Source organism: Xiphophorus maculatus, chromosome 4 (assembly GCF_002775205.1).
Source record: "Xiphophorus maculatus strain JP 163 A chromosome 4, X_maculatus-5.0-male, whole genome shotgun sequence".
NCBI classification, from domain to species: Eukaryota; Metazoa; Chordata; class Actinopteri; order Cyprinodontiformes; family Poeciliidae; genus Xiphophorus; species Xiphophorus maculatus.
In genome coordinates, this window is record NC_036446.1 from 23,841,092 (window position 1) to 23,864,660 (window position 23,569).

Sequence of the window (23,569 nt, forward strand, 5' to 3'; positions counted from 1 at the left end):
CGATTATTTATGGTCTGAATTTTTTTACATCACCAACTCATGTCCTACTTCTGGTGACACTGTTTTTTAAATTTACCCCAATTTTCTCTCTTTTATCAAACAACAAACAGCTCTCCAGCTTCATGCTGCCATCTTGGGTGTGTCTACAACCTTCCCATGAGGCAACAGGTGTCTTTGCTCATTTTAACCTCTGGAACTGAGACATATAACATACAACTCTGAAGATTGTTTCAAAAAGGCATACCTCACTTACAGCCGTTAAGATCTTACAGGATAAGTCTGGGTGTACTTTTATACTGTCATTCTTGAAAGCCCAAACTTTGTAACCCTGGCATTGTCCAAACACAGGCTTCACATTGTTCAGTTTATAAATGAATGTTAGCAGAAAAGAAATATATATATATATATATATATATATATATATATATATATATATATATATATTCTGTCAATTTGTACAAGTTAATCAATTTCAAAACTCTTCATTTTAGTGATGGGTTAGGTGTCTAAAGTAGTTGCATCTTCACAGATGAAGAACTTCAAAAAGAAAGCTTCAAATATTTTACTATAACAAAAATGTTGATCTATTCTAACTTTTTAAATGCCAAATGAAGCAAACGATACAATCTTTGTAACTTTGCTTAGTTTTAGGACTGGATTTTACTGTCAAAACTGGCTATAAAAAATGATCCCAGACTTATTCTGTAATCTATGTTTACATCTTCTGTGTGCATTTTAAAGCTTGTGCCATCATCTTTTTGTAAATGCCTCTTTTGTAAACAATTTTAAACATCTGAAATTTTATTTCCCTGTTTGCATTACTTTTAACATCAGCAGTCATGATCAGGGATGAATTTACTCAAAACTCGATTATTTAAAATAACTTTTAAAACGATCAGCTTATCTTGTGACATGTGGGTGGTTAAAAAAAAAGATAACACTTTGAGGCCTATGTGAAGTTATAATGCAATTTCTCCTCTAATCTCCAACAGTGTTCCTTGTTCCTTCCTCCTTTAAAAATATTGGAATCATTACACATTTTATTCAAAGATGAACATAAAGATCACGTCTACCAGAATGCAGCTTTAATTTAATGGAGAACCAATTGACAACATGGCTGATTGAAAGCAATAACATCCAGAAATAATCTCAAAGTAATATGGGTTGGTCACATTTAAAAATTAAATTGAAGCAAAGACGACTTCCTGCAGTATATTGTGAAGCAGGAAAGTGAAGATAGTTCCATCATTCTGCAATATTTTCCCAGTGCTACTGTATCTCACCCTGAGCTTGGCTCATATCAAACACAGTGAAAATGTCCCATAAAGCTGTGCAATTGTGCAAACACTTAGTGCTAATGATTGTAAATGACTGCTGATGTGGGTTTGTTTATGTCCTTTGTGGACAGAGGGGTGACAAAGCTTGCCTTGCCAGTGACCCAAAGCCTTACAGTTAGCTCACTGACTCAACAGTTCTTGGTACAAAAGGCTCCAGTCACTCAAACACGGGAAGATGACGTTCTGTTCCCAAATATGAATGTGTTTCCTAAAACATCTTCTATTTTATTTTCTGTTTTTCCATTAGCTATTTTCCACCTCTGACAGGGTGTAAATACAAATAGCAGAGTGTATCTATGCTGACCATTCTAATTAAAATATGATAGGGTCTCATAATAAATACCGACTGTACATTTTTTGCATGAGTCGTATCTTTTGTTCCACAGACACAACATAAAAGTAATTAAAAAAAACAGACATGACACCTGTGTGGGTTTAATCTAGGAAAACAATTTAAAGGTGCAATAAAGGACACGCCTTCGATTCAGGAGTGCATCCCAAAGCATCGTGGGAAAAAAACTAGACATTTTATCACAAGTACAATATAGCAACAGTGAAGCTACCTGGAAAAAGAACTAACAAAAAATAAGCCAACAAGAAGAAAAGGAGAAGGTATTTAAATGGAAAGCAGGCCTATTTAGGCATCCTGAAATATAAACCTACTGAATGTTTCTGTTTGCATTCCATGGATCATAAAGTCACTCGGGATAAGAAGTTAAATATTGATCACATTCGACAGTCATTGAAATTATGGTTTAAATCACAGGTTTCAAAAAGTTTGAGACGAAGCAAATGAAAATATGCTTGTAGTAAAATGTAGATTTGATCTGTTTTTGTAAACCAACTTTGTCTTCACACTAAATAGATCTCTACCTAAGGAGCTTTTGCATTTGCTCTTTGGAATTATACATAAATTAAAACTTGGCCTCTGCATCATTCTTATTGTTTGCACATTGGCCGTTTACATTCACGTATCATTATTTATGGGTTGCACCTCATCGCTCCATGAGCCCAGTTTGCCAACCAGAGAGAAACAAACTGTACAGTAAGCGCTTTTGACATAACTCTATCAGAAAATAAATACTTAAAATAACTCAGATTAATTTTCAGAACATATTTACCATCTTCAATTTAAGACAAAGTGCACAAGGAAACCTTTCACCTTCTGCTAAAGACATTAATTAATTATCCTTTTTTATGGAAAGAGAATAAAATCAAACTATCTCGCTATTCTGGGTTCAAAAACAGAAACAGTTCTGTTTTTTGTATCTATGTGAGATATTTTTCATAATGTAACATATTTAACTTATTAATAGACTCGGTGTGTATTTCATGGACTGTCTGGTTCCTTCACACAGCACCACAAACCTGTGGCGACGAGCCCCTCATAGCAACGCTGCCTCTTCTCCTCAGCCACTAATTATTGCTTTGAATTTATGCCATTTCATTGCAAACTGAGCCACTCATTGAGAATGGTGAGAGAGACTGGTGTAGCACAGACAAAGCAGAGCGGACTGAATGAAAGCACGTTGTACATATCAAACAAACCTACTTTAATGGAAGCACGTCGGATGTAAAAACGGTTCGAGGTCATGAATATTTCAGGGTCAATTTGTTTTTCAGGAGACCTGTGAATACATAATCAAACGCTACGCAGGGTCTGGGACAACGCTTTGAGGGATACAAGGAGGAGAGATTCACATGCACTTCTTCATGCAGAGCAGCAACTCCAGGCGCAGAGCAATGCGAGTGTGCCATCCGAGGGGGAGAATGCGGATGTAGCGAGCCACAATGGGCGGCCTGAGGAGGTTCTGGACGGATGAAGAGCGGTCAGAGTTTCCATAAAACACCTGAGGAAAAAAAAAAAAAAATCAGGAAGGTGATGTTAAGGTGTGATTAGAGAAGAAAGGAAGAGCAGTGAAGGATTGACTGGATAAACCGATAGCTCAGACATTTTTAAGTGAGGTTCTTTTAAGGTATTATCAGTAATATCTCCCTTACCCGAAGTATAAAGATGTCATGTCGCAGTGAGTTTGTAGACAAGAGTAAATCCTCAGAGTGGTGGAAGGCTAGTCAGAAAGACCCACGTTTTACCTGACTGCAGCTTTTTAAGAACAGGCTGGATGTACGACTGAAGCCTGTCACAATTATCAGTCAAACCGACACATCAACCATCATAATCACTGTTCAGCTGAGAAAACTGTGACAAACTGGACACCAACATATAAAAGTGTAGATGATTCATATGTAATAATATGTCACTGGATCCAGAAGTAATTCATATTTTCAATTTGAGTTGTTCTAAGTTGCTAAAAATCAGCTGGAAGACAAGACTGTGCAATTATCATTACTGCCATAACAACATAATTCAAAGTTATTCCACTATAACATCTTATTTTCCAGCTATATAAACTATATCTGATTTTAGCTTAACAGAACATCACTTCCAAATATCTCAGCTGTCCCTTTAAGTCAAATACTGTTCCTACCGTATTTAGTGTCCAAAATCCAAAAGTTGTTTCAGAATTGTAAGTAAGCGCTGACTGGTTATTTAATTCTTTGAAGATATGATTTTCTACATTTTACAAATCTGTTACATCTGCGCATATATAAACTTAGGTCAAAAATATTCATACAACTGGTAGATTTGGATTTAAAACAAATTGAATTAAACCAAGAAGTGTGGCTGGGAAAAATACAAATAAATCTGCTTGTATTTAAATGTTTTCAATGACTTGTCAAAATTTATTTTTATCCTATTTAATAATCAGTAGAAAAAAATCTTTAAACCCTTTTCATAATTGCTAAGCTGCTTTTTGCATATTCCCACTGGTATTTTGAAAAACACGGCGTCTTGGTTAACCCTCTCCCTATCCCTGACGTTAACGTTACTTTCATTTAGAACAAACATGTTTGTAAGCCTTGAATGTTGCTATAAAACTAAACCTAGCAGGTGTGAGAATAATTTTGTGCTTGAATGTAGCAAGAAACTTACTAAAAGTATTGAGCATGCAATTTTATAAAAGTGTCTGAAAGCAATTGATTGATGTACTTTAAATAAAAATACATTTTGTATGTTTGTCCACTGCTAATTTGTTACGTTATTTTTGGAAAAATTTAAAATTGCTAAATAAAATGATGTTTCAAAAGCATATTTACAGCATCAATGTCACCTAACGACACAGTTTTACACAATACACCCAAAACAGTCTAGATTATTTTTTCCAGGGTGTTGTTGCTCTACTGACCCTGTTGTTTCCAGTTTGGTCTTTGTAATAAATCCAGTTGAGCTTCTCGTCTGTGCGGTACTGGACGCTGTACTTGGTGACCCACTCATCGGCGTCACAGCGGCCCTGAGAGAGGATCCCTGAAACCACCATCACCTCCTTCAGGTCGATCTGGAGCCACTGACTGTTGTCCTGGAATTTGGACAGCCAAGCACACCTTGGAGAAGAAACGGGGATGTGAAAATAAAACTCCTACATGATTACCGGTACTCCAGGCCGCTTTATTATAAGAGAACTAAAATTTGTCGAGTCGTATTCATTTTTTTAGTTAAGGAGGAAAATCAGAAGCTGTTCAAATGTCTTCATTAATATCAATAGAACGTTATATTAAAGAATGAGGACTTAATTTAGCAGAAATCTAATTGATAAAATAAACAATGAGGCTCTTAGTGTGTGTATTTTGGCATTGTGGTGTTCATATTTCCATGTTTTGAACAAAAGGACATATTGCACAACCTTGACCAGTTGTGTGAGCCATATTGTGTTTATCCTTACTGTTCCACACAGATTGTAAGAACATAGTTTTTTGTGTGGTTTTTTTTTTTCCATCATATTGGCACAAAACTCAGCAACATGTGGTAAAATGGAAACAGACTATAAAAACGTGCAGATATTTAAATGTTATGATCACACTGTGCTGTGAAAAGGTTTTTGTTTCATTGTAGGTCCTTTATATGTTTTTGCAACACTTGCTTCAGACTATCAAATTTTAAGACATGACAAAAGATGACCCAGGTAAACACAAAAAACTGTTTTCAAATCATATGTTCTTTCATCAAGAATAAAACAATAATAAAAATAATGTGTCTGGCTCTTTGTGAAAATGTAACTGCCCCCTTATTAAATTATGAACTAGCAGACCACGTTTTATTGTTCAGGCCTGATTACTGCTAAAACTGTGGCCTTACGAGACCACTCAATCAGAACCTGTCAGATACTTATTTAAGTCACTGCATGGCTGTAGTAATGCAAATATATTGTTTCTGTTGTTTTAAATCAATTCAAATTTTACTTTGACTTACCCGAAGCCTTGGCTGTTGAGCCTGGCTTTGCTCGGGAGCCATGAGGAGAACCACCCAGTGTACTGCTCCTGGTTAGAGCAGGTGACTTGGTCTGGACTCACAGATCCTGCCTCGAATCCAAGAGGCCTGTGATACGGACACTCTGCAAGTGAGGCAAAGTTGACCAATTCAAACTTTTTTATTTCTTTTTTATTGTCCCCATTTGTTTGGAAAGAACCTCCCTGGACTGAACAGATGGAGCCCATTGAGAGGAGGACATGCACAGAAGCAGTAAGCCACTGACGTTTTGACCACCAAATGGTCACCACAAAAGCCTCTTTGGATTTTTAGTCTTCATCCTTTCCGCTTTGCCCTCTGGTCCTGCTGACATCCTCGCACGCCCTCCAACACCGAAGACCCCCGCTGCGTGCAGCCGCAACGTGACCCACATTTCTTCCTAAAAGCCAACAGCTTAATTCTTCACAGTGAGAGATCAGTGATGTCCATTAGGACAGCAGGAAAGCAGATGGCCGTCCACTCTTCTTGACTGTAGCTCCGTGTTGCCCCAGTGCTGCAACCTCTCCGTGTCTCTAAGCTGGGTATAGAAATTTCACTACATACATATGAACGAGGGAGAAGATAGAGGTGAGTGAGAGTGGATTTGTAGATACATGCAATAAGACCTGGCTCTTCTGTTTATAGCTGCTTCAAGACTGTCAGGGGAAGGGATGCATTCGCTGTAATCCCAGCATTACAACGTTCACAGTAGAGCTTCTGTTTGAGTCAGGAGATAAGTGTTTGCATAACAATGACTCAAATGCCTCTGTAGTCCTCCCTTTGTAATTTATGAATGTTCGGATGGTTGAAATGATAGAAATTCCTGGAGGTGAGACACAGGGGGGAGGCAAAATGTCGACCGCAGCACAAAGTACTCATTCAGGCCCGTCATTCATCATCGCAGGGTCTGTGTTGTACTAATAGCTAGTTTCTGTTATTCTGTGATTGGTGCAGTCTAATAGGAGCTGCATCATGTTCTGGCAGGATGATTATCTGCTGAACTTGTGTGTCTTCGCTGTCACTGGTTGCCATGCAATTTGTGGCTCAGATGACACTCGCTTATTCACTTGTATCACTTGTAATCAGCGTTGATCTCTTCTGCAAGTCTGCCATGGTTTAAATCTGATCAGGCTCACCGTTGCTGCCTTCACCTGGTTGGAGCGTCTGGTTATTTACAGAAGAGCTAAAACAAACTATTTCTTATGGATTTAATGCTGGGTAAAACCTCAGACCAAAGATGTCATTGGACGTTTTTATGTCTGAAGTTTCCGGTTTTTACTCTTCTGTTCTTTTCATGGCTCTGTCGTCACGCAACGTCTAACATCACCTTCTCAGAGGATACCCAGTGGAGCATGTCCACCCTGTGGTGTTAAATCTGGACTCTGACGCTTTCATGCCCAACGCATCGTCTCTCTGCGTGCGAACAAATGGTTCATCTTTGGATATCTGAGGATTTAGTTTTAATGACTTCACATAATGATTTCATCAAATAATCGACTTCCTCATGTTAAATAGTTTATAACAATCCAGGCAGGGAGAGAATAATTTTCCATCATTCTTAGTTTGGAGGAGCTGGAGTTACTGCGTGGCTACAGTAAGCTCCAACTTGGTGTGAAATTAATATTTGTACTTCTTTAGGTTCTAAGTATAAGTCCAATATGAGATTTCACAAAACATTTTGCAGATTCACTTCAAACAGAACATGTTTGCTAAGAGCGATAGAGAGGTGTAAGCATGTGTGCTGAAGCATTTACCTGGCATGCAATCCACTCCTTTCACCATAGAGCCAGACCCCAGGATGGAAAACTCTGTTGGAGATTCGGCTCCATCGCAGTCGCATTTGCAAGACTTGGTGGTCCATGCCTCAGAAGCGGCAGTCTGATTCCAAAATATTAAAGAAATGCAGTGGCATTTGATGAACTCAACATGTTTTTGTTTGCATGATTTTAAATGGTTGCAATATTTTTATTATCTTAGGGGTTTTCATACCTCTTGAGCATGAATCCTGATGAGCACTGTCCAACCAGATGGCCAGAAAAAGGGGGGGAAAACAGCCAACACCGGGGAGAGAAGAGAAAAAGAACAAGAAGATGCTAAGGACACGACAAACATCCACTCTGTTGATAAAATCTGTTAATTTAACCACATTAAATAAATGTAAACAAAGCCAATAAGAACATGAAACTTTCAAACTTAGACATAAATCCTGCTGGATTCTTCAACAGAAAGAGTCATTCTGATATCAGCTTCCTAAAACTTCAGATTAGGTTTCTGAGCAGGTGAGGACAGATTGAGTTGCTGTCATTGAAATCGTACCGTCAGTTCCTAGAAGAAGTAAAGCGAGCAGAGAATGCTGCATGATGAGCGCCATCTTCCAACCCGCTTCCACACCAGACTGGACTCACAAATGAGTGAGCAGCAGGGACAAGAGAGACTGGATTAGAGTAATCCACAGGACGTTAATGGCCCTACCTAATACCATCCTTATCTGACAAAGCCCCTCCTACAGCCGGTAACACACCATCATGACAGCCATCAGCAGGTTCAAAATCGCTAGAAGTCATTGGGATGGCACAAGGGTCAGCTCAGAAATCCTATACACACACGCACATGTGTGGATGTGAGTGGAGGCTTGTGTGTCTGTCAGAAAGGCTTATGATGACCTTCAGCAAGTTGTCTTCCCCACATCTAGACACCAAAAAAGTGGCAAGTGAGTGATTGAGTATATATATAAATAGCCCAATAGGAGGGATAAAGAAAAAAATGGATTTCTCTTTTAGCCACTCTGTTGTTAAGCTATTAATAAGTCTAGAACATGGAAAATATGCATCCCACTCTGCATCAATTTTTAAGAGATAAACAGTCATAAAACAAAGCGCAGCTCTAAATTGTGTGACCACATGTTGTTATTTCTATTTGAGCCAGATTTTTCTCTCCTGCAGAAAGCTCCTGATCCCCCACTGAGGACTTTACAGCCAGGTGGGTGAAAGTAATTGAGCCTGATTAAGCAAAGCTGTTTTCAATTTGCGTTCATTAAAACCTCCTTTTCAGTACTAACACAGAGCCTCTGATTTTCTTGGGAGCAGTGTAAAAGGCTGTGCTAGCAGCTTTATTTATTTTTTTATATCTGTATCGGATGCCTGTTTTCAACTGAACACAACAAAATGAAGGCACCTGTTCAAGCAGCTCACTGGATTCCTGCAAAAAAAGCGAGGCGAGTTCGAGATCATTCCAAATTCATCTACAAAACTCATAAAGAGGTCAGAGCTGCTAGTTCTGTGTTGTGTCTAAGAACTGTATATGTAAGATATTGTTTTGGATGAGACATTTTTATCCTGTACATAAAAATCAACTTTCAAATCCTTGGGCTTAACATTTTTTTTTTTTTTTTTAATGTGCCCAATCTTAACAGGTTCATTGTGCAAAGATGGAAATTCCAGATTTCCTGTCCAGTCGGCATCTCTGTTTCCCCAGACCTCTCCTACTCAGACTGGTCAGCTTTGAAGCGTCTCGACTGTCAAAGAGCAACAGACTGAAACTCGTCACTCTGCAGGAGGTTGATGCTGCCATCGCGCTCTTAAAAAAGATGACTCGTACAAGAGCTGCTGCATAAAGTATTGGACTTTAAACTTTTACTGTGGTATTAATAAAAGTTAATTTTTAAACTGTAGTGCGTCTGTCTTGCTTTACAGGTATGTAGAATCTAGTGACATCTAGCTGTAAAGATGGGAACATTTCACATAACCGCCTCTTGCCAGGACAAACAAGAGCCACTTGGTGTAATTTGATTGGGCAGATCTTTGACAGGATGCCTGTTGACTCGCATAGAAACACTGAAAATTTAATGGTTGAGGATGTAGTAGGGAACTTAGATGATTTCAGGTGAAACCGTCAAGCTGTATTGCCTGTAGCTGTAAAACAAGACAAATCTTGCAAACTGGCTTAGGCCATATCTGCATTGCAATGATGCTCAAGTCCAAGCTTTCATTCTGCAGTTTCTTGGTCATTATGTCCTGCTGAGAGAACTACACTATTTACTTCAGGTGTTTGAGGAATGTGCCAAAACCAGCAGGATAGGAGGACTGGAGTGTGTTTTGGGCATTTGTCCCTATGCTAATCTCACTACTGCTATGTTCTCATGTTCTCATGTCAAATACAAATACAATTTGTATTTGTTTGAACCTTGAATTTACCCTGAAAACCTTAAGGTTTGGTTCCATTTATAAGGTTGTTTTTGGCAATTGAACCTGCCATGCCTAAGGTCCATTTTTTGTTTTTTTATTTTTTTTAAACATTTTCCTCAAACGTTCCCTCAGAAATGAGGCTGGTATGATGCAATTCTTTCAAGGCTTATTTAAAGCCTTTCAAATAAGCCTTGAAAGGCTTTAAATTTCAGAAAAACTGAATCATCGCTGAACTTTAATCAGTTCTGAGAGTATTTGAGATATCATTTTAAATGTTGGATTTTATGGATAACACAGTTCACTATTAAGTTTTATTTATTAAACTGTGCCAATTATTCCTAGTCTCTATTAAAGAACTACACTTACTCAAGATGCAAATGACTGTAATATATTCTCAAAGGTGTAAATTTCAGCAATGCTCTCTTAAATTGAGCATCACGCTTGAGGCGAACTTAACCTTTGATTTGTGGTTGATTGAGACCGATGTGCTTTACTATATATTTTGACATATAGTTTTACTATTTTAGTTTTTTTCTTTAAACTTTGTACCGCTTAGCTTTACTCACATTTATGAGTTTGTTTAAAAAATGTTTAAAGAATTAAAATCCCTAAGCATTTCAAATGCGTACACAGAGCATAATGTCACCGACTATTTGTAATCCAGATTTGTGACTTTTATGCCACAGTAGATGGCTCCATTTAAAATACGGAGTAGCATGTGGAGCTGCTGCTCCTTTGCGCCTCGTCTCCCAGCTCTGAGCACTGGCCGTGCGCCCTGCTCCTCCTCTTGCCACCGCAGCTTCTCTGGGAATGCTGCGACTTCCTCCTCGCATTTGAACGTCCAACTCCAGCACTTGGAGAGGACGCAGAGCTGGACCTTTCCATGCTGGCTTCGACGCACATTTTTACGCATGAATTGATGCGCTCCCATCATTCCAGGTGGACCGCGCGGATTTAAGCTTCTGGTAAGATTTAACGACTTGCACTACTGGAAGCGAAGCTTTCCTGTTAATGAAACCGTAAGAGGAGAAAGTTTTATGCAATTATTTCCGTAACTGCATATATTTTTGTGTGCAATTTGGTGACGCGTGTAAAGCATTGACTGTTAGCAGCAAGGGCGTTGCTAAGATTTTGTAAGACAGGGGCCTCAGCCCACACAGACAAATTGAATTATTTTCTTTAAAAAAAAAAAACATTTCAAACACTTTTTGGACAAAAAGTGTCTAATACATTGTGTCAGATACTTGCTTATAATAGCTTTTTTATGTATGACTAAAAAGGTGAGAAATGTTGGAATTAACAATAATTGTCATTAGTTACATGCTGCCATCTGAAGGAATCCCATAAGGCTTGGAAAAGAGAGACTAATGTGACCCCTGGACCTCCCTGCTGAGCGTCATGGGATGTGGCACTTCTGTTGCTACTGAAATGCAAGTAAAGCAACTGGAAACAGGTAAAAGTACTTATAAACTGTATATCTATCTATCTATCTATCTATCTATCTATCTATCTATCTATCTATCTATCTATCTATCTATCTATCTATCTATCTATCTATCTATCTATCTATCTATCTATCTATCTATCTATCTATATATATATATATATATACTGTATATATATACGGGTGCTCTGTTTGCAAACAGACGAATTTACAAAGCTTAAAGTTGTATGTTATATAAAATATAAACAAAGAATAAAGATTTAATAGAAGTTAAAATAATATGTTAACTTTTAAAGCAATATCTAAAATATGACTAAAACAGTATAGAAAGCACCTCTAATGAAATAGAAATATACTTTATTGTCCCAGTTGATAAATCCAGGTGATAATATTTAAAAGACAGTGCAGCAGGTGATCAATATTAATAGGTTATTCACTCTACTACTGTAATTACCCATTTGTTTTCTTCTGATGTAAAACCAATCATCTGAATCTCTCGCTTCATTTAAGAGCTTGTTTTGGTTTCTTTTGTTTAGCCCTATTTTAAGTAGCACTTCTTAAAATAGGGTTAACTGTACCAATGTGCGGTTCCATGTGGTTTGTTCCATGTTTCGCTGTTTTCTGTCACTGTGTTTGCTCACATGTTGCAAACACACACACACGCATACAGATGTTTGACAGATAGTAGTTTTTTCTCCTCCCAGCTTGTCTTTTCTCCTCTCTTTAATGAGTGTTGTTACTCCCCAAAGCTTGCTTAATTTGTTCAGTTTTTCCAGTCCCACTGGAAAAACAGAACAACTTCCCTTGTGTCTTGTTATCGCTCCTACTTTGTTTGTCTGCGTGTGTGTCTTCATGTGTGTCTGTGTTTGCACATGACTTCCTTCAATTACCAGCTTCTCGTGCTGACTCGTGTTTCCTCTCACAGATGAAGCCGTTAAAAGCCCCAGCCCGGCTCTCAGTAAGATCTTTTTAAGTCTTTGACTCTTCCCCCTGTATGGTATACATGGATGCATACGTATAGTACCGTGCAAAAGAAAAATACCCTATGCGCTTTCTGAACTACTGGTGTCTTATTGGGATTTTATCTGACAGATCGACACAAAGTTGTGAAAGAGATAGAAAAGGACGAGCTTTGATATGACAGTGGCACATAGTAGTAGGAGTATCCTGCTGTAGGAATGCTTTCTTCAGCAAGAACAGTAAAATATGGGTGATGATAAGCAGGACAATGCTGTAAACTCTCAATGTACACTTTCATGTTGCAATGTGGCAGAAAAAAAAACGTCCAAGGGATTTTAACCATTTTTTGCCGAGATTAGTAGTCCAGAGGTTTGTAGCATGCTTCTTACTTGCACAGTAGTATCTTAGAATAAAAAGGTAAAGCCAATGTAAGTTCTTCAGGGAGCTAACTTATATCATCTACCATGTGGCTGAGCATACGATTCCACTTTTCTTTGCTTTATAAAGTCCAACATCTGATACTGTCCTGCAGCAATGAAGGCAGCTGTTTTGATCCAGCGGTGGTACCGGCGCTACATGGCCCGACTGGAGATACGAAGGAGGTACACATGGAACATCTTTCAGTCCATCGAATATGCCGGCGAACAGGACCAGCTACAGGTCTCAGTCTCTCTGTCTCTCTCTGTTACCTGCATCTGAATGGTGTTTACAAAGAAGCCACCATAAATCTCTCATGTCCTTTTGTCTTGATCTCTCTAGCTGTCCAGTTTCTTCACTTATATGCTGGACAATTTCACCCACCTTAACGGAAACGGGCCTGGTGAGACTAAAACGGTGCTGACATTCAGATTTATTGTTTTCAGTAAATGCTAGATGACTCCTGTCATGAATCATGACTTCCCTTTTAATCCCATCGGTGGCTAAATTTGGTAAGGTTCAATTTTACGCTCTTATTATAGCTCCAAACATGTTGTTTACAATTTAGTGTGGTCTGTTATTCAAAACTGCTTCAGGCCTCGGTAAGTGGTGACATTTTAGTGTTTGTTAGTCATCAGCTGGAGCTAAGTTGCTGAGAAATAAATATAATTTCACATAATGAGCACAATTTTTGTGAAACAACTATGTTTTGGTCTAAATAAGAAAGCCCAACGTACACCCTGTTGCTTAGTTACAATCATGAATGTGGAGGCTAGCGTGTTGGTGTGTAGCTGCCGCAGTGTGTGTGGGGGTGTAGGCGTGTGTGTGACAGCTTGTCGCTTCATCGACAAGCTAGGCCGTAGCTCATCCTCCCGGCCGATTCTGTCCTGCATGTCGTCTTTCAATGGTTTTATATTCAGCCGTCATGCAGACAGGGTGGTCATTGTGTGCCGCGGACATCTGTGTTTTCTGTTTGTGTGTGCAAGAGACCAAGGGCAGAACAAAGGGAATTTAATGGACAGCAGACAATAGTCCCTACTAAAGTGGCCTGTAGGTAGATGTCTGCTTTTTGCTTGCATAAATTAGAGGTCGTTATTTTTTTTTTATTTGCATGTCAGAGTGCTCTCATGTCACATAGAGCTGAAAGTGATACAGTGGCAAGCTACTTACAGGAAGACACCTCGAATTAATGTCTGTGTTGGGGATATTTTCATTTCACAATTTGTCTGATTATAATCAATGTTCCTCTGACCCATTCAGACTCAGAATCTATTATGAAGTGCTCTAATTTTGGTTCAGGTCATACAAGTGGCCTTCATCATTACACTGTACTTTACAGTGACTTTGTACTTTCTAAGCTTTGAGGCAGCTGGGTTCTCGTGGGATAACTAAGAACAACTGAAATGAGTTTTTCAGCTTGTGAACATATCATCTCCTCCAGACCTGATCTCCCAGTTGTTGGATCCCGTCATCGACCCCTGGTTAGACAGAGAGACCTGCTACAAAACAATCCCCATCCCAGAGTCTTACACTGGACCTCGTATTTTGTTTCCTCTGTCTGTCTCTGATACAAACGCCCTCCTGAGTGCTTTTAAAGAGCAGCAGGTACCATTGTGACATTTTGTTTCGTCCTGATGCAACAATAAATGCGTCTTGAATATGGTGGGCCTCTGTTTCCATGCAGATTCTACATGCCAGGTATGTCTTGCAGCTGCTCTACGAGAGCAAAAAGCTCCTCAAACAGATGCCAAATATTGTCCATTTGTCAACGTCCTACACCAAGGAGATCACCATATGTGGTGAGGAGTCTCAATTTCAGTTCTCCTCGTTAACAATTAGATCCAGCATTGTCCTTTCTCTGTACACTAAGGCAAACCTGAAAACATTTGTCATTCTGATGCTGTGAACACGTCAGGTCAGTAAACACATCAATAAATGACCGCTGCTGTCTTTAAATGTGTCATAACTACTACTGCCTGTATCTTAATAGCAGCGCTGGAAGATATTTGCACACTAATCAGGCACTTGACTTCTCGTCCACAGCTGCCTCCTCACACCAACTTGCATCTCATTAAACTTAAGAAAACCTGTGATTAAAGCAAAGAACACATGCTGTTTGTGTTGAGGTGGTGCCAATTGGAGATGTTTGCATAGAAGTTGCGGTTTAAGCCATTTAATTGTATTTTGATTTTTATATCTTTTGGACATGTTCCTCATCCAATGTGGAAACAACTCTGAGATCATCGTCCTACCAAAACAGTTCAATTGTTTCCATGTCTCAAACTTCTTTTAATTGCTCTGACATTAACTTGAAGAATATAAAGGTTGTTCCACATTATTTCAATGACTTTGCAAAGTCCTCAGCATGATGCTACTGCCGCCATGCTTTATAGTTGGTGCAGTTTTCTTAAGCCTCTTGAAGATTTGTGAGTACAACCCAGAAAGTCAACCAAATTGAGAAGATTTCAGATGTCCTGCCAGAATTATACCCACTGTTTTCTTAAAGCAAAGTGCCTAGGTACAACAAGCAATGAATTAGCAGAGCTATAAATATACATAATAGGCCTGTTTGTATAATTCAGGCCCTGTGTGGTTTAAGGAAAATTCGGAAAATGTCCAAATTATTTTGAAAAAAGAAATGTCTGTTTTTTGGAAAAAGAACAAGTCAAAAAAATTCAAAATAATCCAGAAATCCTGGATTACACAAGGTACACAAGTGTGTGTAACCCTTTTACCCAGAGCTGTATGTCCATATCAGAATTAGCAATTTTTGTTTTTGATTTTTGTTGGGGGGTTTTGTCACAGGTGATCTGCACGGCCAGCTGGATGACTTGCTTCTGATATTCTATAAGGTACCCTAAAGCAGAAATGTCCATAAGCAGAAATGTCTCTGTTTGTAGACAGGCACAACAGAGCTTATAACAAATTTAAATGTTATTGTGCTGGTCAAAATGTAGTTAATTTTTTTGTTGTTGTTGATGTCCAGAATGGTCTGCCTTCTGCTGAGACACCCTACATCTTTAATGGAGACTTTGTGGATCGTGGGAAAAAGTCGGTAGAAGTGGTAATCCTCCTACTTGCCTACCTTCTGCTTTACCCAGACCACATGCACCTGAACCGAGGAAACCACGAGGATCACATCATGAACCTCAGGTGGGTGTGAGGGAAGAAAACATGGAGAAAGAAAAGTTCATCCCCAGAAGTCCTCAAGAATTTTCTCTTGCTTCTCAGATACGGATTCACAAAAGAAGTTACGCAGAAGTATAAGGTAAAGCCACTTTATAATGACATTTTTCCTCCTTCACAAAAATAACTTAGGATTTTATGATAGCCTTTGGATTTTTTGGTCCACCATCATAAGATCTATTTGTTTTACTACATGCAGACTCATGGCCATGAGATCCTCCAGCTGTTTCAGGACGTTTTCAGCCTTCTGCCCATCGCAACAGTCATTGATGCAAAGATCCTCATTGTGCACGGAGGAATTTCAGACCAGACTGATCTGGAATTGCTCAGCTCCATAGAGCGGCACAAGGTCAGAGAAAATCCATAACTACCTTTTTATTTTATGCTTTATAAACTGCAGGGATTTTTTTTTCCGTCATGTGAGGGCATAAAAAAATCACAGGTAATTCAGATGGTATTAAGATTCCTTACTTTAGTCTTGCTACCCTTTAAAGTTTGTCACATATTGTCACATTAAAACAAACTTAAATGTTTTTCATTTGGATTTTAAGTGATGGACTGCCACAAACTACTGTACAACTGTGAAATGTCGATTTTTAAACATTTTTCAAACAAAAACCTGAAAAGTATGTTGCACATCAAAATACATCCTGGTTAGTGCATTCAGTCATCCTTTGCTCTGACAGCCTGGAATAAATGAGTTCATTTAAGGGACATGCATGATCCACTTTTCAGATATTCAAACAGTTTTGCTGACCATGTGTCACTTTGTGCTATCCGGAGTATAACGCAGGGGAATGATTACATTTACAAGTCTATGTATTTTCTAAAAAGAAAAAAAAAAGAAGAAAACAAAACTGGACTTAAACAGGAAACTGTATTTTGAAACATATTTCCTTTTTTTGAGTTTTGGTGTGTTTTGAGACAAAACAATTACGAACTGAAAATAGCACTTTTTTAAATTTCTCTTAAAGGTAATTCAAACTGAACAACACTTGAAATTACACCATTTTGTTTGTAGTAAACCATCTATGTGTTACTGTCACAGTTAACCCTAGCTAAAGCTTTTTAAATCACTTCCGTTGAGATATTTAGGGGCTTTGCAGGATGTTCTGCCTTCTTCTATGAACATCTATGTTTGTTGTTGACCTCACATCATGTCCTCTCAGGTGAAATCTGCCCTGAGGTTTCCTAGACGCAGTTTGGAGCAGCTTGACATCGGTCAGTCCCATCGACTGGGCAAAAGAATGAGGTCGACGGACATTTCTCGTCCCAGCAGCAGTCGTAGCTACAATGGGAACCACAGGACCCCCACTCTGAGGTCTGACCTCTTATCTTTATTTGCAGATGTTCCCTTTTTTGGAGGATTCAGTCATTATTTATTCATTTTACTAAAATCCTGACTTTTCCTGCTACCTACTCTCATCCTCAGAAAGAGGAGATGCAGGCTGAGCTGGCAAGATAGCGGAGCCTCCACTTCGTCATCTTCATCCTCATCGTCGTCCTGTTCTTCGCTCTGCTCTCCTCGAACTCCCTCCTGCATCTCACCTCAAACGTACCCCTCATCTCCCAGCACACCCTGCAACATCCTCCAGGTGCCTTTCCTGGACTCTCTGTCCTCTGTTCCTCTCCCATCACCTCCACAACAGGAACGGGAATGGAAACAGGTGAGAGATTTTTCAGCTCTGTTTCATAAGCTGATGTGTCATATATAGCATCCGTGTCCACTCTTGCATTTACCAGATTGTGGATATATTGTGGAGTGACCCTAAAACCCAGGAAGGCTGCAGCCCCAACTCTTTCAGAGGTGGAGGCTGCTACTTCGGCCCTGACGTTACTCAGAGGCTGCTGCACAAGCACGGACTGCAGCTGCTCATCCGCTCTCATGAGTGCAAACAGGAGGGTTACGAACTCTGTCATAGCGGACGGGTAGGACACATTCAACGTGCTCATATTGCCCAAAAAACTGTGACATGTATGAACGGGCACAGACGAACTTGTAAATCTTATAGGTGATCACCATCTTCTCAGCATCAAACTACTATGAGGAGGGAAGCAACCGTGGTGCTTACATCAAACTGGGAAAGGAACTGGTGCCTCGCTTCTACCAGTACCAAGTCAGCCGCACAACCCGCAGGCTTACACTGACACAGAGGTGCAATGCAATCGCTCCTAAATTTTTTACTACTACCTGCAGTAGTAGTACATAAGATTTATCCGATGCTAATCCATGTTTGCCTTCTTTCACCTCATCCTTCTCTTTCTTTTCTTTCTCTCAAAGATTTTTGTGGTCTGTGATCAGTATTGACTCTTAAACCACTGGGACGCTAGGGGAGTCCCTCTTTCTGCACCCTAAAAGAAATGGAATAAACTATAAAACAGACAACAGTTTCCATATTTTAAAGAATCTCTGTTAACGTGTGAAACTATCCAGTTCAGGTTTGATTTGCTCTCGTATTTTGCATTTTGAACAAATGCTGACTATGCCACAAGCTCCCAAAAAAGTGAAATAACTCTTGGATATAATGGAATCAGAACCACCCTTATCTAATACAGCTATGCCTTCTTCTGTAAAGTGGATCTGCAAATAAACAATAGAAAACTGCTATGTTATGTGCAAGTAGCTGATTTCGCCCGAGCCCCACACCACATGCACGTGCCGCCCTCAGGCAGCATGCCACCTGGGGTAGTGAGCCACAGGGCCCACATCAGGAACCACTTTAATCTGTGATCACCCATCAGGCAGAGCTGTCAGGTGTGTGGTTCCCAGTCAGTCGTCACAGAAACATTTGCTGGAACCAGTCTAAGTGCATATTCCTCATCTTTAAACACTGTGAACTTTGTATAGTGTCCCCAGCTTTGGTTATCTTGAATGTTATTATCATTCTGGATAAAATATTGAAATAAAATTGTTGGTTTAGACCTTGTTTTTTATTTTTATTGCAGAGTTCGTGCAGCTGAAGGCTCTGCTCTCAGGGCTCTAAAGGAGAAACTGTTCGCCCATCGATCTGAGCTGATGACAGGCTTCCTGCAGTACGACCCAAATGAAACCGGTACTCTCTGCTCCTTCTAGCACCACTCGGGGGTCACCCTTATCATCACATGAAGCCATTACCTTAGCAGCAACTCCTTTGTTACAGGTTGCGTGTCAATCGGTGAATGGGCCAAGGTGCTGGAGTCTGTCCTGAGACTGGACTTACCCTGGCGGACACTTCGTCCACACTTAGTCCATCTGGCACCAGATGGCAGTGTTGAGTATCAGTCTTGCTTTGAGGATGTGGGACCAGGAGCTCCTCTGCCTCAGGTCAGAAGATAAAGTACCCAAGTGCTGTGTGAACAAATATTTACTAATCCCAGATAGGAAATGTGAAACTAAAAGACAAATCTTATAATGGTAATTATGTTATATTTACTTCATGTGTGTTTTTATTTTTTTTAGGTTGCTCCCAACTTGGCTGAAACTCTGTTCAGATACAGAACCGACATCGAGATCATTTTCAACATCATAGACAAAGATCATTCAGGTACATAAAACTCTACAGCATGTTTTAAGTTGGTTCATCATGTTCTCCGCCAATTAAAGTGTGTTCATGGTGGATGTGGATGTGTTAAGGTCTGATCTCCATTGAGGAGTTTCGCCACACCTGGCGCCTTTTCAGCGCTCACCTGGGAGTTGCCATTGACGACAGAGCCATCGATGAGCTGGCCCGCAGTATCGACTTCAACAAGGACGGCAGCATAGACTTCACAGAGTTCTTGGAGGCCTTCAGGGTGGTGCACAAACTGGACATTAAAGATCATCATCTGAGTGAAAACGTGCATAAAGAGAAGTTTGTTTGAGTATTTGAAAGAAGGCAAAAGAAAAGGAGACATAAACTCGATGCGAAGAGATACACCTGCACTCCTCCAAACGACTGCAACCTCCAGTGTTGATTTTTGAAGGTTCTTTTAATATCTGCTATTTATTTGTTTTGTTTAAATGAAAAAAAAAGAAACCTGCAAAAAATGAACTTTTTTTTTCTTTCCTACATTTACAAATTCACAAGCAGTATTTATCCAGAACCACATTTCCCATGAATGCAAAAAAAAAATTGCTTCCTTTGAGTCAACAATGTTTATTTTTCACAAGTGTTTCAAAGTGACTGCTTTGGTGTATGCTTGCATTGTAATTGGCTCCTATACTCTGGTTTTCTACCTCAGTGATTACAGAGCCGGGCATCCTGTCAGCTCGGGAGTTGGAGTTTTTTGAAGCAGTAGGTTTTAGACGTGTGTGAACACAAAGTCGATGCAAGAAGTGTAGAAACTGTTTTAGCAAAGCTGACTGCAATATAAAGAGGTAAGGCTGTCTAAAGACAGACTTTGTCGCTTCTGTATCTAATTAGCATTTGTGCCGTTGCTTCACTTCCTGCTCCCTACTTCACCTGATTCCTCTGGGATTTTCATTCTTCTGGACTCTACTTTTTCAAAGGCTTCCTACTTGCACTCTCCAAGTCTTTTTTTTTTGTCTCTGCTCCTCCCATCTTCCTTGCTCAAACATTCATAGAGGTGCTGCAGTCCTGATGATTACAGTTATATCCCGAGCGCACAGTCAGACAGGAGCTCCGATGGGACTCCTGGTGCCACTGGTCACTTTGGCTCTGGTCCAGGTTTCAGGTATGTCTTGAAATTGAGGTTGTGGAGGTGCTGAGGACAGCTGTGATTTCAGGCACTGACGGCGAAACTTTGTCTTGCAGTGCTTGGAGACACGGGATGCAGTGGGTTTAAGAATCTGGGCAATGGACAGACATTTTTCCGGTATGGTGGACTCATGGTGATCTTCCGCTGTCATCCGGGATACAAGCTCCATGGACACAAAACCAACAGCTGTGTGTCTGGACACTGGTCTCGAGAGCTCCCGGTTTGTGTTGGTAACATGCTTAATTTTCTTCTAATCGCCAAGATTGAATGATTTTATTCTCTGGATAGATTAGCTGTTTAATTTGAAGTACTGGGGGAGAACAAGGGTAGTTAGAACTTGGACATTTTTTAAGATTTTATTGAAAGGAAAACACATTTCTTAAAAATACCCACCCTGGTCAGGTTCAGGGTGCTCCCATCCAGGCTCGATCAACCACGGGACAAGCAGGATGAATGAGGATGGCTCCTGGACAGAGTTCAGCTGTAATAGAGGCTTTCGCTTACACGGCCCTTTAATGATATACTGCAAGGGCCACACCTGGAACAGCACAAAGCCAGTCTGCAAAGGTGAAGGTGGAAACATCTGCTTTTCTCTCTTAAGACACACTCATGTTGTTATATTATTAAACATGTGACATTTGTCTTTTTGTTTCAGAGGCAGACATTATGAGCTCAGTTTCACTCAGCAGCCTCTACGACTTGAACGCGCTCCAGAAACTCCAGATTTCTGCAGCTTTAAAACATCAGCTCCTCCACTTCAAAGCTGTCGGTGGCGGGGCTTCCAAAGAAGCACGCCTCAGATTCGATCGTTTGCCTTACGCGCCATTCAAAATGTTAAAGGGTGAGAGATATAATCTAACAAACCCAAGAGGCGACCTCATTGAGCGGAGTCAGTGTTCCAGCGATGGGACAGAGACAACCCAAGGAACCAGAAGGTTTGGCACTGTGGCGCAGACTTCACATGATTCAGCGAGAAATTTGGATTAAGCTACACAAATGTTCTCCTCAGAAGATCATTTTCCTCCCACTGTCCGGTCTGCTCATCAAACAGAGCGTTCAGCATACGAGCCGCGTCTTTCAACCACACCTGCACCAGCTGGTCCCGCTGTTACTGCAGCACCTGCAGGTGGAGCTCTGCACCGGTCCACTACTTCTTCCTTGGCTTCATCCTCCTCCGGTCCCAGTTCCACCCAGTCCAGCACACAAACACAGATCTCGGATAACGTCACCTTTCTTTCAGACGTCTCCAACTCAACTGACTTGAGATCCTCCTGGAGGGAAATTCACAACTTCACACAGTCCAGCACCTCAAAGCCAGTTGTGCATGTTCGAACTATGTGCCCATACCCACCTGTGCCTCTTCACGGGACGTTTTACTTCCACAATCTAGAGAACCCAGGCCCCAGTGAGTTTAAATATTACATACAGTACGCCTGTTACAGTGGGTATACTCTGGCTCATGGAGACGTAAGCAGCTACTGCCAGCCTGGAGGCGGGTGGAGCGGAGTCACCCCCTTCTGTCAGGGTAGGTGGTCGGATTTGCTTTTTATTTTTTTGGGGGGGGGGATTACTTGACTGCTTTCTCATGCAACTTATCTTTCTTCTTAATTTAGAGGACATAATTCCAGAAGGTTTGGCTCAGTGGTGCAAACTTCACATGATTCAGCAGGAAATTTGGATAAAGCCACACAAATGTTTTCCTCATAAGATTGTTTTCCTTCCACTTTACAGTCTGCTAATCAAACAGACTTTTATCTAGTTTGGCAGAACTGAATTATCCAGGCCAGCTTTACTACCAACTTTTGATTGCATTGTTTATTTTTTCTTAAAATGTTATGTTACAACATTTAGCGTGAGTCTTCTAGTTCAAATTTAGGAGTATGTAAAATGTAACTGTTTTTATTCCATTATTTCAGTGTAGCTCATTGAATGCACATTTATGTTACTTTTTACTGTTATTTAGGCAGAATTACCACATTTTCATTGTATTTTGTTATGCAGCAATATTAGCAACACGTTTAGGGGTCAAAGATTTTTCATAATGAAAGAAAATTGTCTTGATATAACCAAAAGTTTATACCAATTTTTTTTTCTCTTATCCGTCACAATGTTTAAGCTCATCATCTGCCGTCTTGATTGATTGTTTAAAATTTGCAGATTACAGCGTAAGAAAGCTGCTCAGTTTGTGTAGCCTGTCCTTGAGATGAGTCCTTCACAGATATTTTCATAATAAAATCGGTAACTTAAGAAGCAAAATCTAAGACTGCTGACAACGTTCTTGGTTGTTGTATCAATAATTAAGATCCAAGGTGAACTTTATGAACTAGTTTGATGATTTAAACTATTGATGAGTCCTGTCAGCTCTTGCTGAGTTGCACCCCACGCAGTGCTTAAAGACAATTTTCCCTCATGCTAGTAATTTGTCCAACGGATGATCAGGCCACCTCTTCTTTTTTAGAGTTGACACCTCGTCCAGTTAACAATGAGCTCTGCTCTCACTCCTCAAACTACAACCAGAACTCTAATGAGACACAAAGCAGAACCTGGTGCCAATGTAGATCTGGTTTCGCTCTGCTGGGTGATGAGCAGACCCGTCGAGGTTGAGCATATTGTTTTATACACCTGAGTCTTTTTTTTTCTTTTTTCTTTTTTTTGCCAGGACGGTTTTGTAGCATTGATCCCTCACTGCTGGTACCTCCTAAGTCATGTTCCTGCAAAGCAAAACATTTAGGATGGTTGATGTGTCAAAGTTCACAGACTACCCCAATTATGCTGAGAGATTTATGAGATCACTGCAGCACTTATAGACACCTAGTAGTTTATACACATACCTGCTCCCTGACAACCTGTCATTATTATTTGTTTATTTTGGTCCTCTGCACTATGAGAAAGAAAGGAAAAACCCAAAACATGGGCAGAGATGAGGCTGGAGAAATGTTGGTCTATCTTCCAGCAGAGACTCCTCTCCTCTGCGCTCCTCTGTTTCCTGTCTGAGGGACAGGATGCAGGAAAACATCTG

At 40.1% G+C, this 23,569-nt stretch overlaps 2 protein-coding genes and 1 long non-coding RNA gene across 7 annotated transcripts; 2 read left to right on the forward strand and 1 right to left on the reverse strand.

Annotated features, from left to right (window-relative positions):
- Nucleotides 1-435: 435 nt before the first annotated feature.
- LOC102219481 (retinoschisin) lies at nucleotides 436-8,116 on the reverse strand. The gene is made up of 6 exons (XM_014469031.2): nucleotides 7,999-8,116; nucleotides 7,672-7,697; nucleotides 7,437-7,560; nucleotides 5,647-5,788; nucleotides 4,586-4,781; nucleotides 436-3,187 (listed from the first exon to the last, which is right to left on the reverse strand). Exons 1-6 carry the CDS (start codon nucleotides 8,051-8,053, stop codon nucleotides 3,035-3,037), a joined length of 696 nt encoding a protein of 231 aa, XP_014324517.1. The 5' UTR covers nucleotides 8,054-8,116; the 3' UTR covers nucleotides 436-3,034.
- Nucleotides 8,117-8,775: 659 nt separating this feature from the next.
- LOC106699646 lies at nucleotides 8,776-9,343 on the forward strand. The gene is made up of 2 exons (XR_001351206.2): nucleotides 8,776-8,942; nucleotides 9,095-9,343. It is a non-coding gene; the product is annotated as an uncharacterized LOC106699646 (long non-coding RNA).
- Nucleotides 9,344-10,591: 1,248 nt separating this feature from the next.
- On the forward strand, nucleotides 10,592-21,985 carry ppef1 (protein phosphatase with EF-hand domain 1). 5 transcript variants are annotated; one of them, XM_023332427.1, is made up of 23 exons: nucleotides 10,592-10,831; nucleotides 11,183-11,319; nucleotides 12,236-12,268; nucleotides 12,803-12,930; nucleotides 13,030-13,090; nucleotides 14,129-14,292; nucleotides 14,372-14,486; nucleotides 15,493-15,539; nucleotides 15,674-15,840; nucleotides 15,919-15,955; nucleotides 16,073-16,222; nucleotides 17,043-17,194; nucleotides 17,306-17,540; nucleotides 17,617-17,802; nucleotides 17,886-18,028; nucleotides 18,820-18,926; nucleotides 19,014-19,177; nucleotides 19,313-19,397; nucleotides 19,487-20,209; nucleotides 20,417-20,526; nucleotides 20,607-20,780; nucleotides 20,953-21,117; nucleotides 21,206-21,985. In XM_023332427.1, the coding sequence occupies exons 2-19, from the start codon at nucleotides 11,265-11,267 to the stop codon at nucleotides 19,711-19,713; spliced, it is 2,256 nt and encodes a 751-aa protein (XP_023188195.1). In that variant the 5' UTR covers nucleotides 10,592-10,831; nucleotides 11,183-11,264; the 3' UTR covers nucleotides 19,714-20,209; nucleotides 20,417-20,526; nucleotides 20,607-20,780; nucleotides 20,953-21,117; nucleotides 21,206-21,985. The 5 variants fall into 5 exon arrangements, with proteins under 5 accessions (XP_023188195.1, XP_014324490.1, XP_023188192.1 ...); XM_014469004.2 differs by having other exon boundaries at nucleotides 19,487-19,815; nucleotides 20,074-20,526; XM_023332424.1 differs by having other exon boundaries at nucleotides 19,487-20,526.
- The last annotated feature ends 1,584 nt before the right edge of the window (nucleotides 21,986-23,569 follow it).

What these genes read in the sequence shown, in the direction of transcription:
- LOC102219481 (XM_014469031.2), bottom strand. Translation starts at nt 8,053, where the DNA reads ATGGCGCTCATCATGCAGCATTCTCTGCTCGCTTTACTTCTTCTAGGA. An exon ending in ACTTCTTCTAGGAACTGACG is followed by an intron (nt 7,698 to 7,998) that starts GTACGATTTCAA and finishes CTGGTTGGACAG; the next exon opens with TGCTCATCAGGATTCATGCT. An exon ending in AGGAGTGGATTGCATGCCAG is followed by an intron (nt 5,789 to 7,436) that starts GTAAATGCTTCA and finishes CCTCACTTGCAG; the next exon opens with AGTGTCCGTATCACAGGCCT.
- ppef1 (XM_023332424.1), top strand. Translation starts at nt 11,265, where the DNA reads ATGGGATGTGGCACTTCTGTTGCTACTGAAATGCAAGTAAAGCAACTG. An exon ending in AAGCCCCAGCCCGGCTCTCA is followed by an intron (nt 12,269 to 12,802) that starts GTAAGATCTTTT and finishes ACTGTCCTGCAG; the next exon opens with CAATGAAGGCAGCTGTTTTG. An exon ending in CATAGACAAAGATCATTCAG is followed by an intron (nt 19,398 to 19,486) that starts GTACATAAAACT and finishes GGATGTGTTAAG; the next exon opens with GTCTGATCTCCATTGAGGAG.